This window comes from Salvelinus alpinus, chromosome 19, assembly GCF_045679555.1.
Source record: "Salvelinus alpinus chromosome 19, SLU_Salpinus.1, whole genome shotgun sequence".
NCBI lineage: Eukaryota > Metazoa > Chordata > Actinopteri > Salmoniformes > Salmonidae > Salvelinus > Salvelinus alpinus.
In genome coordinates, this window is record NC_092104.1 from 18551481 (window position 1) to 18568691 (window position 17211).

The 17211-nt window shown below is 55.2% G+C and overlaps 1 protein-coding gene across 6 annotated transcripts in view; it reads left to right on the top strand.

Annotated features, from left to right (window-relative positions):
- Nucleotides 1-727: 727 nt before the first annotated feature.
- The window catches only part of smarca2 (SWI/SNF related BAF chromatin remodeling complex subunit ATPase 2), a 134425-nt gene continuing 117941 nt past the window's right edge, over nt 728-17211 (top strand). For 4 of the 6 annotated variants that reach the window (XM_071352461.1, XM_071352463.1, XM_071352464.1 and 1 more), the window contains exons 1-4: nt 728-853; nt 2658-2908; nt 3083-3215; nt 16841-17209. In XM_071352461.1, coding sequence (XP_071208562.1) covers nt 2690-2908; nt 3083-3215; nt 16841-17209 — 721 coding nt within the window. In that variant the 5' untranslated portion in view covers nt 728-853; nt 2658-2689. The remainder of the gene's footprint in view (nt 854-2657; nt 2909-3082; nt 3216-16840; nt 17210-17211) is intronic. The other 2 variants (XM_071352467.1, XM_071352462.1) reach the window with 2 other exon arrangements.

Genomic DNA, 17211 nt, shown 5'->3' on the forward strand with positions numbered 1-17211 from the left:
TCCAGGAGTTAACCCTCATCAGGTCTACAGACAGTCCCTCTATAGCAGGTCTATCTATCCAGGAGTTAACCCTCATCTCATCAGGTCTACAGACAGTCCCTCTATAGCAGGTCTATCTATCCAGGAGTTAACCCTAATCAGGTCATGTGGTCAGGAAAACTCATGGCTCTAGATATTCTATCAGATGTTTTGTTTATATTAACGAAAACTAAACACTTGACCAGATAATCACACTAGGCCTACTATAATGCTGTTCTGGCATGTTCACCATTTGCCACATAATCACATTAATTTCCTCTTTAATCAAATATTTGAATGTTGGGATATGTAGGTTTACAACAAGAAACAACAACAGAAGGATGTCAAGACTTAAATACAATTATCAGTGGCTTTTGCAATGCTACATGCACACAGCACAGCTCCTTCGGGGAAGTCAAGGAATAGACAAAGCCTTTGTGAATAGTGAATGACGCGGTTCGAGAGGAGCACGTTTTCAATTTCATTTCGATGTATTTATCTTGCATGTAAATGTTTTGTAACATTACGTTGGAAACTTTGTCAGGGCGGGCACTGTAATAACGAGTTCTCCACACGCACGAAGACACTTTTTTTCTCTCAGTGATTTCGGAACATTAGTCCCGCCCTAGAACGGAGAAAGTAATAATTGATGTATTCTTTAACCAATCATTTTACAGTTTGGCCGCATTTCATGCGGTCTAGGCAAATCAAAAGAGCCTGAACATGAGATGTCAGAAAAACAGAGGGGGAGGGACCGTACAGATGGAAGTCATATTTTAAAGCAGCAATATATATATATATATTTTAGACTGAATTCCGTTTAGTCTACCGTAAGGTAAATAGAGTTCAAGTTTACTGTATTTGACAAATAGTTCTACCGAATGTTTATGGGCCGTTACGTTGCTAGCTAGCTTGTTATTAGTAGGTTACAGTACATTTGATTTGAAGTTGGTGGCATGCTTTTGCTAGCTAGCTAACTTAGCTAGCTACTGTTAACTACCGTTAGCCACTATTCGTTCTGTTGAGTTATCCGTTTTTATATCATGAGTTGGGGTAAAAAAAACACAGCTTCGTAAATCCTAATAAATGTATTTTTTTCTGCGTGATCACATTTCACATGTCAACTTCTATTTCCCGTAACTGACGGTTTATTTTGGTTGATAGCAACGGCCACCATATTAGAAGTTTAGCAGAGAAACGGTTACATTCAGGGAAGGCATGATCCAATCAGCGCTGCTCGTCTCTCCCAAAAACGATGCCCAACATCTGTAGACGATTCGATCCATTTTAGCAAGAACGCAAATGCTTTGCCATCATTTCATGCATCCGCGTATTAACATAGACACTTTTTTTTTGCGAGATGACTGACAAATGTTAATTAAATAAATAGCTACTTTGCAATGTCCAGCGTTGACAGACCTGCAAAAGTTGAGGCCTGTTTTCAGATTACATTTTTGGTCAGGAAATGACAGCTCAGTCTACCGTCCTCGTTTTCAGCATGTGATAAAAAATGCCAAACCGTTATCTTCGCCATTTGCATTGTCTTGTTTAAAGCCTCTACATTGTTTAGGTGACTTAGACGTATGCGTACTCTGGTTTGCTTCACTAAGCTACTAAACAAAGCTATTTTGGTTGAAATTGACGAAACTATGCGCCATTAATGCTCACACATTCGATAATCCAGTTATGCGGGTAATATGCGTAGCTACAGTAAATTAAATAAAGATATTTATCTAACTACACCTCCCCTTGATATTAATGAAACACTTCGCATATGCACGTGTTGACAGGTCAGTCAGCTGGGAGGAGGCGTGATGGGTTTTAAGTCAGGACATTTTTATGCAAATGTAGACGCTGCGCTACTCTGCTTCCGCTGTTCCAAACCCTGTGTTTTCCTACCCGTTTTTATCACAGGGACATTCCATGATAACAGAATGATTTAAACAAAATCAATGATTGCAAAGTTAAACAAACTATACAAGTGTATGCACAAGGACTACTTTTAACAATTTCCAGTGCACATTTACCAAAAACACATTTACTTGAAGAACACTGGAACCTTGGGCTGGGGGCTTGGTCTGACCCCAAACTACTACATGGGGTCAGTTCAGTTCCATGAAACGTTTGCTATGTTGTGTTACGGTTTGTACTGAACTACTCGTTTCCCTAAAATGTTGTTCAACGTTCTTGAACAGACTTTGAGTTACATTTGCTCCGTTTGGAAACAGAATGATGGCACTACTTTTAACATGGAAATTGTTAAATGTAATCCTTGTGCATAGAGTTGTATGGTTTGTTTAACGTTGCAATTGTTTGACATACATTTTAAAGTGAAAAATCTGCGTTTCAGCATCATTCTGTTACTGTTGGAATTGCCCCACACTGTTTAGTCGTATCATCTAAAAATTCACACTTATTTTATTATAAAAACTCATCCTATGACGTGTAGTGACCTATTTTGATGTATAGCCTAATATTTGATGTCTATTACCAATAATGATTAGTGTCTGAAATATCTCAAGCTGACTTACAGAAAGTAAAAAACATTTATATGTGGTTTATCAATAATAAACAAATCAATAGCAACAAAATGATTAAATAAATGTCATGACTAAACTTCCTCCTCCTCTCCGGTTTAGTACAGTCAGTCAGCCAGCCAGTAGATCAGTAGATGTCCACCCCTACAGAGCATGCGGGTGGTATGTCCCAGCCCCACCCGGGTCCCCAGGCAGGTGGTATGTCCCAGCCCCACCCGGGTCCCTCTCCGTGCCCAGGCCGGTCCCCAGGACCAGGCCCCTCCCCTAGCTCCGGACCCCCCAGCGGACCCCCCAGCCTACAGGGGCAGGGGGCTGGGGACTACCTTCAGGACACCATGCACCCCATGCACCAGGTAATCCTCAACATTACAACACACCCACAGTGCTGAAGTTGCTGTATGATACAGTATATAAAATATGCCACAGATATCCTATTGAATGACTATATGTAACTGTATGATATGTGCGCTATGCACTTCACTAAAGGCGAGCCACAGTATCCCAGGTTGATGTGAATGTGTTTCCAGCCGATGGAGGGCGTTGATGAGAAGGGGATGGGAGATGAGACGAACTATGGCCAGATGAAGGGAGTTGGGATGAGGGCGCTACACAGCGGAATGGGCCCTTCACAGAGCCCTCTGGACCAGCACAGCAACCAAGGTAACACAGCGACAAAACACAGCACAGCAAATACAGTAATGTAGAAAGCTATATACACTGAGTGTACAAATCATTAGGAACACCTTCCTAATATGGAGTTGCACCCCCTTTTGCCCTCAGAACAGCATCAATTTGTTCTACAAGGTGTCGAAAGCATTTCATATGGATGCTGACCCATGTTGACTCCAATGCTTCACACAGTTGTCAAGTTTGCTGGATGTCATTTGGGTGGTGGACCATTCTTGACACACAAAGGAAACTGTTGAGAGTGAAAAACCCAGCAGCGTTGCAGTTCTTGACACACTCAAACCGGTGCACCCCCTTTTGCCGTTCAAAGGCAGGTAAATCTTTTTTCTTGCCCATTCACCCTCTGAATGGCACACAAACAATCGATGTCTCAAGGCTTAAAAATCCTTTAACCCGTCTCCTCCCCTTCATCTACACTGATTGAAGTGGATTTAACAGGTGACACGAATAAGGGATCACAGCTTTCACCTGGATTCACTTGGTCAGTCTGTCATGGAAAAAGCAGGTGTTCTTAATGTTTTGTACACTCAGTGTACATGTGTGTGTGTGTATATACAGTATATGTATATATATACACTGCTCAAAAAAATAAAGGGAACACTTAAACAACACAATGTAACTCCAAGTCAATCACACTTCTGTGAAATCAAACTGTCCACTTAGGAAGCAACACTGATTGACAATAAATTTCACATGCTGTTGTGCAAATGGAATAGACAAAAGGTGGAAATTATAGGCAATTAGCAAGACACCCCCAATAAAGGAATGGTTCTGCAGGTGGTGACCACAGACCACTTCTCAGTTCCTATACTTCCTGGCTGATGTTTTGGTCACTTTTGAATGCTGGCGGTGCTTTCACTCTAGTGGTAGCATGAGACGGAGTCTACAACCCACACAAGTGGCTCAGGTAGTGCAGCTCATCCAGGATGGCACATCAATGCGAGCTGTGGCAAAAAGGTTTGCTGTGTCTGTCAGCGTAGTGTCCAGAGCATGGAGGCGCTACCAGGAGACAGGCCAGTACATCAGGAGACGTGGAGGAGGCTGTAGGAGGGCAACAACCCAGCAGCAGGACCGCTACCTCCACCTTTGTGCAAGGAGGAGCACTGCCCGAGCCCTGCAAAATGACCTCCAGCAAGGCACAAATGTGCATATATATATATATATATATATACTGTATATATATACTTTTTTAAACAATTTGCATTTTTTTTATACCAATATAAAAATGCATAAATCTGCATTGCTTTAGTTTAGAAAAAAGCTGTAAAATGTCAGAGGAATACCTGACTCTGATGCGTGTCTTTGGTTTGTCTCTTTGACATTCAGAAACTGAGCTAAAGTCAAGGAGTCAAAGAAATATGACTTTCCTTGGGAAGTAATCTTATACAACGTGTGACTTTGTCGTTATCAATTGATCTATTCACTTTCTGTAAAACAGAATATGTATAATTACATTGAGGGTTCATGTGTGACACCTCTAGCGCTGCGATGCAGTGCCTTAGACCGCTGCGCCACTCGGGAGCTCGGTTATGGGAAGGGTGGTAGTCAGGAACCCAGTTAGGGGGGGTGGTAGTCAGGAACCCAGTTGGGGGAGGGGTGGTAGTCAGGAACCCAGTTAGGGGGGGTGGTAGTCAGGAACCCAGTTAGGGGAAGGGTGGTAGTCAGGAACCCAGTTAGGGGGGGTGGTAGTCAGGAACCCAGTTAGGGGAAGGGTGGTAGTCAGGAACCCAGTTAGGGGGGGTGGTAGTCAGGAACCCAGTTAGGGGGGGTGGTAGTCAGGAACCCAGTTAGGGGAGGGGTGGTAGTCAGGAACCCAGTTGGGGGGGGTGGTAGTCAGGAACCCAGTTAGGGGGGGTGGTAGTCAGGAACCCAGTTAGGGGGGGGGTGGTAGTCAGGAACCCAGTTGGGGGGGGTGGTAGTCAGGAACCCAGTTAGGGGGGGTGGTAGTCAGGAACCCAGTTAGGGGGGGTGGTAGTCAGGAGCCCAGTTAGGGGGGGTGGTAGTCAGGAACCCAGTTAGGGGAAGGGTGGTAGTCAGGAACCCAGTTGGGGGGGGTGGTAGTCAGGAACCCAGTTGGGGGGGGTGGTAGTCAGGAACCCAGTTAGGGGAAGGGTGGTAGTCAGGAACCCAGTTGGGGGAGGGGTGGTAGTCAGGAACCCAGTTAGGGGGGGTGGTAGTCAGGAACCCAGTTAGGGGAAGGGTGGTAGTCAGGAACCCAGTTAGGGGGGGTGGTAGTCAGGAACCCAGTTAGGGGAAGGGTGGTAGTCAGGAACCCAGTTAGGGGGGGTGGTAGTCAGGAACCCAGTTAGGGGGGGTGGTAGTCAGGAACCCAGTTAGGGGAGGGGTGGTAGTCAGGAACCCAGTTGGGGGGGGTGGTAGTCAGGAACCCAGTTAGGGGGGGTGGTAGTCAGGAACCCAGTTAGGGGGGGGGTGGTAGTCAGGAACCCAGTTGGGGGGGGTGGTAGTCAGGAACCCAGTTAGGGGGGGTGGTAGTCAGGAACCCAGTTAGGGGGGGTGGTAGTCAGGAACCCAGTTAGGGGAAGGGTGGTAGTCAGGAACCCAGTTGGGGGGGGTGGTAGTCAGGAACCCAGTTGGGGGGGGTGGTAGTCAGGAACCCAGTTAGGGGAAGGGTGGTAGTCAGGAACCCAGTTGGGGGAGGGGTGGTAGTCAGGAACCCAGTTAGGGGGGGTGGTAGTCAGGAACCCAGTTAGGGGAAGGGTGGTAGTCAGGAACCCAGTTAGGGGGGGTGGTAGTCAGGAACCCAGTTAGGGGAAGGGTGGTAGTCAGGAACCCAGTTAGGGGGGGTGGTAGTCAGGAACCCAGTTAGGGGGGGTGGTAGTCAGGAACCCAGTTAGGGGAGGGGTGGTAGTCAGGAACCCAGTTGGGGGGGGTGGTAGTCAGGAACCCAGTTAGGGGGGGTGGTAGTCAGGAACCCAGTTAGGGGGGGGGTGGTAGTCAGGAACCCAGTTGGGGGGGGTGGTAGTCAGGAACCCAGTTAGGGGGGGTGGTAGTCAGGAACCCAGTTAGGGGGGGTGGTAGTCAGGAGCCCAGTTAGGGGGGGTGGTAGTCAGGAACCCAGTTAGGGGAAGGGTGGTAGTCAGGAACCCAGTTGGGGGGGGTGGTAGTCAGGAACCCAGTTGGGGGGGGTGGTAGTCAGGAACCCAGTTAGGGGAAGGGTGGTAGTCAGGAACCCAGTTGGGGGGGGTGGTAGTCAGGAACCCAGTTAGGGGGGGTGGTAGTCAGGAGCCCAGTTAGGGGAGGGGTGGTAGTCGGGAACCCAGTTAGGGGGGGGTGGTAGTCAGGAACCCAGTTGGGGGGGGTGGTAGTCAGGAACCCAGTTAGGGGGGGTGGTAGTCAGGAACCCAGTTAGGGGGGGTGGTAGTCAGGAACCCAGTTAGGGGGGGTGGTAGTCAGGAACCCAGTTGGGGGGGGTGGTAGTCAGGAACCCAGTTAGGGGGGGTGGTAGTCAGGAGCCCAGTTAGGGGAGGGGTGGTAGTCGGGAACCCAGTTAGGGGGGGTGGTAGTCGGGAACCCAGTTAGGGGAGGGGTGGTAGTCGGGAACCCAGTTAGGGGGGGGGTGGTAGTCGGGAACCCAGTTAGGGGAGGGGTGGTAGTCGGGAACCCAGTTAGGGGAGGGGTGGTAGTCGGGAACCCAGTTAGGGGGGGGGTGGTAGTCGGGAACCCAGTTAGGGGAGGGGTGGTAGTCGGGAACCCAGTTAGGGGGGGTGGTAGTCAGGAGCCCAGTTAGGGGGGGTGGTAGTCGGGAACCCAGTTAGGGGGGGTGGTAGTCAGGAACCCAGTTAGGGGAGGGGTGGTAGTCGGGAACCCAGTTAGGGGAGGGGTGGTAGTCGGGAACCCAGTTAGGGGAGGGGTGGTAGTCGGGAACCCAGTTAGGGGGGGTGGTAGTCAGGAGCCCAGTTAGGGGGGGTGGTAGTCGGGAACCCAGTTAGGGGGGGTGGTAGTCGGGAACCCAGTTGGGGGGGGTGGTAGTCAGGAGCCCAGTTGGGGGAGGGGTGGTAGTCGGGAACCCAGTTAGGGGGGGTGGTAGTCGGGAACCCAGTTGGGGGGGGTGGTAGTCAGGAGCCCAGTTAGGGGGGGTGGTAGTCGGGAACCCAGTTGGGGGGGGTGGTAGTCAGGAACCCAGTTAGGGGGGTGGTAGTCAGGAACCCAGTTAGGGGGGGTGGTAGTCGGGAACCCAGTTGGGGGGGGTGGTAGTCAGGAGCCCAGTTAGGGGGGGTGGTAGTCGGGAACCCAGTTGGGGGGGGTGGTAGTCAGGAACCCAGTTAGGGGGGGTGGTAGTCAGGAGCCCAGTTGGGGGAGGGTGGTAGTCAGGAGCCCAGTTGGGGGAGGGTGGTAGTCAGGAGCCCAGTTAGGGGGGGTGGTAGTCGGGAGCCCAGTTGGGGGAGGGGTGGTAGTCAGGAGCCCAGTTGGGGTAGGGGTGGTATCGTTGGGGGGGGGGGGGGTGGTAGGGTTATGGGAGGGTTGGTAGTCGGGAGCCCAGTTGGGGGAGGGGTGGTAGTCAGGAGCCCAGTTAGGGGGGGTGGTAGTCAGGAGCCCAGTTGGGGGAGGGGTGGTAGGGTTATGGGAGGGGTGGTAGTCAGGAGCCCAGTTGGGGGAGGGGTGGTAGGGTTATGGGAGGGGTGGTAGTCAGGAACCCAGTTGGGGGAGGGGTGGTAGTCAGGAGCCCAGTTGGGGGAGGGGTGGTAGGGTTATGGGAAGGGTGGTAGTCAGGAGCCCAGTTGGGGGAGGGGTGGTAGGGTTATGGGAGGGGTGGTAGTCAGGAACCCAGTTGGGGGAGGGGTGGTAGTCGGGAGCCCAGTTGGGGGAGGGTGGTAGTCGGGAGCCCAGTTGGGGGAGGGGTGGTAGTCGGGAGCCCAGTTGGGGGAGGGGTGGTAGTCAGGAGCCCAGTTGGGGGAGGGGGGGTAGTCGGGAACACAGTTAGTTGAGGGGTGGTAGTCAGGAGCCCAGTTGGGGGAGGGGGGTAGTCGGGAACACAGTTAGTTGAGGGGTGGTAGGGTTATGGGAGGGGTGGTAGTCGGGAGCCCAATTGGGGGAGGGGTGGTAGTCAGGAGCCCAGTTAGTTGAGGGGTGGTAGTCGGGAACCCAGTTGGGGGAGGGGTGGTAGTCGGGAACCCAGTTGGGGGAGGGGTGGTAGTCCCAGTTGGGGGAGGGGTGGTAGGGTTATGGGAGGGGTGGTAGGGTTATGGGAGGGGTGGTAGTCAGGAACCCAGTTGGGGGAGGGGTGGTAGTCAGGAGCCCAGTTGGGGGAGGGGTGGTAGGGTTATGGGAGGGGTGGTAGTCAGGAGCCCAGTTGGGGGAGGGGTGGTAGGGTTATGGGAGGGGTGGTAGTCAGGAACCCAGTTGGGGGAGGGTTGGTAGTCAGGAGCCCAGTTGGGGGAGGGGTGGTAGGGTTATGGGAGGGGTGGTAGTCAGGAGCCCAGTTGGGGGAGGGGTGGTAGGGTTATGGGAGGGGTGGTAGTCAGGAACCCAGTTGGAGGAGGGGTGGTAGTCGGGAGCCCAGTTGGGGGAGGGTGGTAGTCAGGAGCCCAGTTAGGGGAGGGGTGGTAGTCGGGAACGCAGTTAGGGGGGGTGGTAGTCGGGAACCCAGTTAGGGGAGGGGTGGTAGTCGGGAACCCAGTTAGGGGGGGGGTGGTAGTCGGGAACCCAGTTAGGGGAGGGGTGGTAGTCGGGAACCCAGTTAGGGGAGGGGTGGTAGTCGGGAACCCAGTTAGGGGGGGGGGTGGTAGTCGGGAACCCAGTTAGGGGAGGGGTGGTAGTCGGGAACCCAGTTAGGGGGGGTGGTAGTCAGGAGCCCAGTTAGGGGGGGTGGTAGTCAGGAACCCAGTTGGGGGGGGTGGTAGTCAGGAACCCAGTTAGGGGGGGTGGTAGTCAGGAACCCAGTTAGGGGGGGTGGTAGTCAGGAACCCAGTTAGGGGGGGTGGTAGTCAGGAACCCAGTTGGGGGGGGTGGTAGTCAGGAACCCAGTTAGGGGGGGTGGTAGTCAGGAACCCAGTTAGGGGGGGTGGTAGTCAGGAACCCAGTTAGGGGGGGTGGTAGTCAGGAACCCAGTTGGGGGGGGTGGTAGTCAGGAACCCAGTTAGGGGGGGTGGTAGTCAGGAGCCCAGTTAGGGGAGGGGTGGTAGTCGGGAACCCAGTTAGGGGGGGTGGTAGTCGGGAACCCAGTTAGGGGAGGGGTGGTAGTCGGGAACCCAGTTAGGGGGGGGGTGGTAGTCGGGAACCCAGTTAGGGGAGGGGTGGTAGTCGGGAACCCAGTTAGGGGAGGGGTGGTAGTCGGGAACCCAGTTAGGGGGGGGGTGGTAGTCGGGAACCCAGTTAGGGGAGGGGTGGTAGTCGGGAACCCAGTTAGGGGGGGTGGTAGTCAGGAGCCCAGTTAGGGGGGGTGGTAGTCGGGAACCCAGTTAGGGGGGGTGGTAGTCAGGAACCCAGTTAGGGGAGGGGTGGTAGTCGGGAACCCAGTTAGGGGAGGGGTGGTAGTCGGGAACCCAGTTAGGGGAGGGGTGGTAGTCGGGAACCCAGTTAGGGGGGGTGGTAGTCAGGAGCCCAGTTAGGGGGGGTGGTAGTCGGGAACCCAGTTAGGGGGGGTGGTAGTCGGGAACCCAGTTGGGGGGGGTGGTAGTCAGGAGCCCAGTTGGGGGAGGGGTGGTAGTCGGGAACCCAGTTAGGGGGGGTGGTAGTCGGGAACCCAGTTGGGGGGGGTGGTAGTCAGGAGCCCAGTTAGGGGGGGTGGTAGTCGGGAACCCAGTTGGGGGGGGTGGTAGTCAGGAACCCAGTTAGGGGGGTGGTAGTCAGGAACCCAGTTAGGGGGGGTGGTAGTCGGGAACCCAGTTGGGGGGGGTGGTAGTCAGGAGCCCAGTTAGGGGGGGTGGTAGTCGGGAACCCAGTTGGGGGGGGTGGTAGTCAGGAACCCAGTTAGGGGGGGTGGTAGTCAGGAGCCCAGTTGGGGGAGGGTGGTAGTCAGGAGCCCAGTTGGGGGAGGGTGGTAGTCAGGAGCCCAGTTAGGGGGGGTGGTAGTCGGGAGCCCAGTTGGGGGAGGGGTGGTAGTCAGGAGCCCAGTTGGGGTAGGGGTGGTAGCGTTGGGGGGGGGGGGGGGTGGTAGGGTTATGGGAGGGTTGGTAGTCGGGAGCCCAGTTGGGGGAGGGGTGGTAGTCAGGAGCCCAGTTAGGGGGGGTGGTAGTCAGGAGCCCAGTTGGGGGAGGGGTGGTAGGGTTATGGGAGGGGTGGTAGTCAGGAACCCAGTTGGGGGAGGGGTGGTAGTCGGGAGCCCAGTTGGGGGAGGGTGGTAGTCGGGAGCCCAGTTGGGGGAGGGGTGGTAGTCGGGAGCCCAGTTGGGGGAGGGGTGGTAGTCAGGAGCCCAGTTGGGGGAGGGGGGGTAGTCGGGAACACAGTTAGTTGAGGGGTGGTAGTCAGGAGCCCAGTTGGGGGAGGGGGGTAGTCGGGAACACAGTTAGTTGAGGGGTGGTAGGGTTATGGGAGGGGTGGTAGTCGGGAGCCCAATTGGGGGAGGGGTGGTAGTCAGGAGCCCAGTTAGTTGAGGGGTGGTAGTCGGGAACCCAGTTATGGGAAGGGTGGTAGTCAGGAGCCCAGTTGGGGGAGGGGTGGTAGGGTTATGGGAGGGGTGGTAGTCAGGAACCCAGTTGGGGGAGGGGTGGTAGTCGGGAGCCCAGTTGGGGGAGGGTGGTAGTCGGGAGCCCAGTTGGGGGAGGGGTGGTAGTCGGGAGCCCAGTTGGGGGAGGGGTGGTAGTCAGGAGCCCAGTTGGGGGAGGGGGGGTAGTCGGGAACACAGTTAGTTGAGGGGTGGTAGTCAGGAGCCCAGTTGGGGGAGGGGGGTAGTCGGGAACACAGTTAGTTGAGGGGTGGTAGGGTTATGGGAGGGGTGGTAGTCGGGAGCCCAATTGGGGGAGGGGTGGTAGTCAGGAGCCCAGTTAGTTGAGGGGTGGTAGTCGGGAACCCAGTTGGGGGAGGGGTGGTAGTCGGGAACCCAGTTGGGGGAGGGGTGGTAGTCCCAGTTGGGGGAGGGGTGGTAGGGTTATGGGAGGGGTGGTAGGGTTATGGGAGGGGTGGTAGTCAGGAACCCAGTTGGGGGAGGGGTGGTAGTCAGGAGCCCAGTTGGGGGAGGGGTGGTAGGGTTATGGGAGGGGTGGTAGTCAGGAGCCCAGTTGGGGGAGGGGTGGTAGGGTTATGGGAGGGGTGGTAGTCAGGAACCCAGTTGGGGGAGGGTTGGTAGTCAGGAGCCCAGTTGGGGGAGGGGTGGTAGGGTTATGGGAGGGGTGGTAGTCAGGAGCCCAGTTGGGGGAGGGGTGGTAGGGTTATGGGAGGGGTGGTAGTCAGGAACCCAGTTGGAGGAGGGGTGGTAGTCGGGAGCCCAGTTGGGGGAGGGTGGTAGTCAGGAGCCCAGTTAGGGGAGGGGTGGTAGTCGGGAACGCAGTTAGGGGGGGTGGTAGTCGGGAACCCAGTTAGGGGAGGGGTGGTAGTCGGGAACCCAGTTAGGGGGGGGGTGGTAGTCGGGAACCCAGTTAGGGGAGGGGTGGTAGTCGGGAACCCAGTTAGGGGAGGGGTGGTAGTCGGGAACCCAGTTAGGGGGGGGGTGGTAGTCGGGAACCCAGTTAGGGGAGGGGTGGTAGTCGGGAACCCAGTTAGGGGGGGTGGTAGTCAGGAGCCCAGTTAGGGGGGGTGGTAGTCGGGAACCCAGTTAGGGGGGGTGGTAGTCAGGAACCCAGTTAGGGGAGGGGTGGTAGTCGGGAACCCAGTTAGGGGAGGGGTGGTAGTCGGGAACCCAGTTAGGGGAGGGGTGGTAGTCGGGAACCCAGTTAGGGGGGGTGGTAGTCAGGAGCCCAGTTAGGGGGGGTGGTAGTCGGGAACCCAGTTAGGGGGGGTGGTAGTCGGGAACCCAGTTGGGGGGGGTGGTAGTCAGGAGCCCAGTTGGGGGAGGGGTGGTAGTCGGGAACCCAGTTAGGGGGGGTGGTAGTCGGGAACCCAGTTGGGGGGGGTGGTAGTCAGGAGCCCAGTTAGGGGGGGTGGTAGTCGGGAACCCAGTTGGGGGGGGTGGTAGTCAGGAACCCAGTTAGGGGGGTGGTAGTCAGGAACCCAGTTAGGGGGGGTGGTAGTCGGGAACCCAGTTGGGGGGGGTGGTAGTCAGGAGCCCAGTTAGGGGGGGTGGTAGTCGGGAACCCAGTTGGGGGGGGTGGTAGTCAGGAACCCAGTTAGGGGGGGTGGTAGTCGGGAGCCCAGTTGGGGGAGGGGTGGTAGTCAGGAGCCCAGTTGGGGTAGGGGTGGTAGCGTTGGGGGGGGGGGGGGGGGTGGTAGGGTTATGGGAGGGTTGGTAGTCGGGAGCCCAGTTGGGGGAGGGGTGGTAGTCAGGAGCCCAGTTAGGGGGGGTGGTAGTCAGGAGCCCAGTTGGGGGAGGGGTGGTAGGGTTATGGGAGGGGTGGTAGTCAGGAGCCCAGTTGGGGGAGGGGTGGTAGGGTTATGGGAGGGGTGGTAGTCAGGAACCCAGTTGGGGGAGGGGTGGTAGTCAGGAGCCCAGTTGGGGGAGGGGTGGTAGGGTTATGGGAAGGGTGGTAGTCAGGAGCCCAGTTGGGGGAGGGGTGGTAGGGTTATGGGAGGGGTGGTAGTCAGGAACCCAGTTGGGGGAGGGGTGGTAGTCGGGAGCCCAGTTGGGGGAGGGTGGTAGTCGGGAGCCCAGTTGGGGGAGGGGTGGTAGTCGGGAGCCCAGTTGGGGGAGGGGTGGTAGTCAGGAGCCCAGTTGGGGGAGGGGGGGTAGTCGGGAACACAGTTAGTTGAGGGGTGGTAGTCAGGAGCCCAGTTGGGGGAGGGGGGTAGTCGGGAACACAGTTAGTTGAGGGGTGGTAGGGTTATGGGAGGGGTGGTAGTCGGGAGCCCAATTGGGGGAGGGGTGGTAGTCAGGAGCCCAGTTAGTTGAGGGGTGGTAGTCGGGAACCCAGTTGGGGGAGGGGTGGTAGTCGGGAACCCAGTTGGGGGAGGGGTGGTAGTCCCAGTTGGGGGAGGGGTGGTAGGGTTATGGGAGGGGTGGTAGGGTTATGGGAGGGGTGGTAGTCAGGAACCCAGTTGGGGGAGGGGTGGTAGTCAGGAGCCCAGTTGGGGGAGGGGTGGTAGGGTTATGGGAGGGGTGGTAGTCAGGAGCCCAGTTGGGGGAGGGGTGGTAGGGTTATGGGAGGGGTGGTAGTCAGGAACCCAGTTGGGGGAGGGTTGGTAGTCAGGAGCCCAGTTGGGGGAGGGGTGGTAGGGTTATGGGAGGGGTGGTAGTCAGGAGCCCAGTTGGGGGAGGGGTGGTAGGGTTATGGGAGGGGTGGTAGTCAGGAACCCAGTTGGAGGAGGGGTGGTAGTCGGGAGCCCAGTTGGGGGAGGGTGGTAGTCGGGAGCCCAGTTGGGGGAGGGGTGGTAGTCGGGAGCCCAGTTGGGGGAGGGGTGGTAGTCAGGAGCCCAGTTGGGGGAGGGGGGGTAGTCGGGAACACAGTTAGTTGAGGGGTAGTAGTCAGGAGCCCAGTTGGGGGAGGGGGTAGTCGGGAACACAGTTAGTTGAGGGGTGGTAGTCGGGAACACAGTTAGTTGAGGGGTGGTAGGGTTATGGGAGGGGTGGTAGTCGGGAGCCCAATTGGGGGAGGGGTGGTAGTCAGGAGCCCAGTTAGTTGAGGGGTGGTAGTCGGGAACCCAGTTGGGGGAGGGGTGGTAGTCGGGAACCCAGTTGGGGGAGGGGTGGTAGGGTTATGGGAGGGGTGGTAGGGTTATGGGAGGGGTGGTAGTCAGGAGCCCAGTTAGTTGAGGGGTGGTAGTCGGGAGCCCAGTTGGGGGAGGGGTGGTAGTCGGGAGCCCAGTTGGGGGAGGGGTGGTAGTCGGGAGCCCAGTTGGGGGAGGGGTGGTAGTCGGGAACCCAGTTGGGGGAGGGGTGGTAGGGTTATGGGAGGGGTGGTAGTCGGGAGCCCAGTTGGGGGAGGGGTGGTAGTCGGGAGCCCAGTTGGGGGAGGGGTGGTAGGGTTATGGGAGGGGTGGTAGTCAGGAGCCCAGTTGGGGGAGGGGTGGTAGGGTTATGGGAGGGGTGGTAGTCAGGAGCCCAGTTGGGGGAGGGGTGGTAGGGTTAGGGGAGGGGTGGTAGTCAGGAGCCCAGTTGGGGGAGGGGTGGTAGGGTTATGGGAGGGGTGGTAGTCAGGAACCCAGTTGGGGGAGGGTTGGTAGTCAGGAGCCCAGTTGGGGGAGGGGTGGTAGGGTTATGGGAGGGGTGGTAGTCAGGAGCCCAGTTGGGGGAGGGGTGGTAGGGTTATGGGAGGGGTGGTAGTCAGGAACCCAGTTGGAGGAGGGGTGGTAGTCGGGAGCCCAGTTGGGGGAGGGTGGTAGTCGGGAGCCCAGTTGGGGGAGGGGTGGTAGTCGGGAGCCCAGTTGGGGGAGGGGTGGTAGTCAGGAGCCCAGTTGGGGGAGGGGGGGTAGTCGGGAACACAGTTAGTTGAGGGGTAGTAGTCAGGAGCCCAGTTGGGGGAGGGGGTAGTCGGGAACACAGTTAGTTGAGGGGTGGTAGTCGGGAACACAGTTAGTTGAGGGGTGGTAGGGTTATGGGAGGGGTGGTAGTCGGGAGCCCAATTGGGGGAGGGGTGGTAGTCAGGAGCCCAGTTAGTTGAGGGGTGGTAGTCGGGAACCCAGTTGGGGGAGGGGTGGTAGTCGGGAACCCAGTTGGGGGAGGGGTGGTAGGGTTATGGGAGGGGTGGTAGGGTTATGGGAGGGGTGGTAGTCAGGAGCCCAGTTAGTTGAGGGGTGGTAGTCGGGAGCCCAGTTGGGGGAGGGGTGGTAGTCGGGAGCCCAGTTGGGGGAGGGGTGGTAGTCGGGAGCCCAGTTGGGGGAGGGGTGGTAGTCGGGAACCCAGTTGGGGGAGGGGTGGTAGTCGGGAGCCCAGTTAATTTTCTTAACTTCATTGTTGGTTAAGGGCTTGTAAGTAAGCATTTCACTGTAAGGTCCACACCTGTTGTATTCGGCGCATTTGACAAATAAAATGTGATTTGATCTAATTATGCCCTTGAAGCTGTTGTTTGTAGGTTATATTGGCACGATTTGACGGCCCTCGACGAATCCTGTGCCAATATATCTGCCAAATACTGGCTTCTTGGGCATTATCACTTAGGTGTGATGATGGGCCTTCTAAGGTGTACGGCAGGCCAGTAACTTTTGCAACCAAATTATTTTACTGTGCCCGGTCTCACAAACTTATTAGTCACACAAGGTGCCACCGGTGGATTCTAAATGAGTAGCCTAACAATTGTTTACATGGCCCTAGTTGCATTTTTCTGTATGAAATCAATGTGTGAACGTAGGGTGACCGTGAGAAATTGACAGTAAACAGTGAGCAAAATAACCATGGACAGGAAGTTTACAATGGTTTATTAATAGGCATAAATACATTGTATTTATATGGTTGCAGTCCTCAAAGGTTGAGTTGCATTGAATACAATTAATCAGATCCAATGATTTACCACCCCGTAGGGCAGGGTGGGGCTAGTGTACAATATTATAATGTGTGGGTGTGTTCAGTGTGTGTGTAGTCACAGTCTGCGTTGTGCGGTGAGGTGTTGTTTTATCTGTTTGTTTGTTTAGATTTTACTGCCATCTTGGGTAACTGATGTGGAAAACTGTTCCATGTAGTCATGGCTCTATGTAGTACTGTGTGCTTCCCAGAGTCTGTCCTGGACTTGGGGACTGTGAAGAGACCTCTGGTGGCATGTCTTGTGTGTCTGAGTGTGTGTTAGCTGTTTGAACAGAGAGTTTGGTGTTTTCAACACATAAATACCTCTCAAAGACAAGTAATGATGCAGTCAATCTCTCCACTTTGAGCCAGGAGAGATTGACATGCATGTTATTGATATTAGCCCTCTGTGTACATTTAAGGGTCAGCTGTGCTGCCCTGTTCTGGTCCAACTGTAATTTACCTATGTTTGTCTTTATGTCACTTGACCATATAACTGGGCAGTAGTCCAGGTGTGATAAAACTAAGGCCTATAGGACCTGTTTAATTGATTGTGATGTCAAGAAAGCAGAGCAGCACTTTATCACAGACAGACTTCTCCCTATTTTAGCTACCACTGCATCAATATGTTTTGACAGTTTACAGTCCAGTGTTACACCAAGCAGTTAAGTCTCCTCTATTTGGTCTGTTGCCTCATTTACTATCACCAACACGTGGATCCACGTCCTTATTTATATTTTCTAATATTTAGCTCACATATGAGGTCTAATGTTTAACACACATATAGCACACATACCTGATGTATAATCTACAGTATAAAACACATACCTGATGTATAATCTACAGTACAAAACACATACCTGATGTATAACACACATACCTGATGTATAATTTACAGTATAAAACACATACCTGATGTATAATCTATAGCACACATACCTGATGTATAATCTATAACACACATACCTGATGTATAATCTACAGTATAAAACACATACCTGATGTATAATCTACAGTATAAAACACATACCTGATGTATAAAACACATACCTGATGTATAATCTATAGCACACATACCTGATGTATAATCTATGTACTGTTGTCTCTCCTGTAGGCTACATGCCCCCACAGCCATCCCCCCTGGGTGTCCCAGAGCACGCTTCCAGCCCCCTATCCAGGGGCGGCCCTACGCCTCCCATGCCCCCTCAGATGTCCCCCGTCCCGTCGGGCTCCATGATCCCCCAGATGGACCCCCAGTCAGCCATGGGTCCCCAGGGGCCTCTTGGTCGTGGCTGCTCCTCCTTCAGCCCTGTCCAATTACAGCAACTCCGGGCCCAGATCCTGGCCTATAAGATCCTGGGGCGGGGCCAACCGCTTCCTGAAAACCTCCAGCTGGCGGTCCAGGGCAAGAGGAGTCTGCCCACCATGCAGCAACAGCAACAGCAGCAGCCGAGCACTGGCAGCCCCTACAGCAGGCCTCCTGGT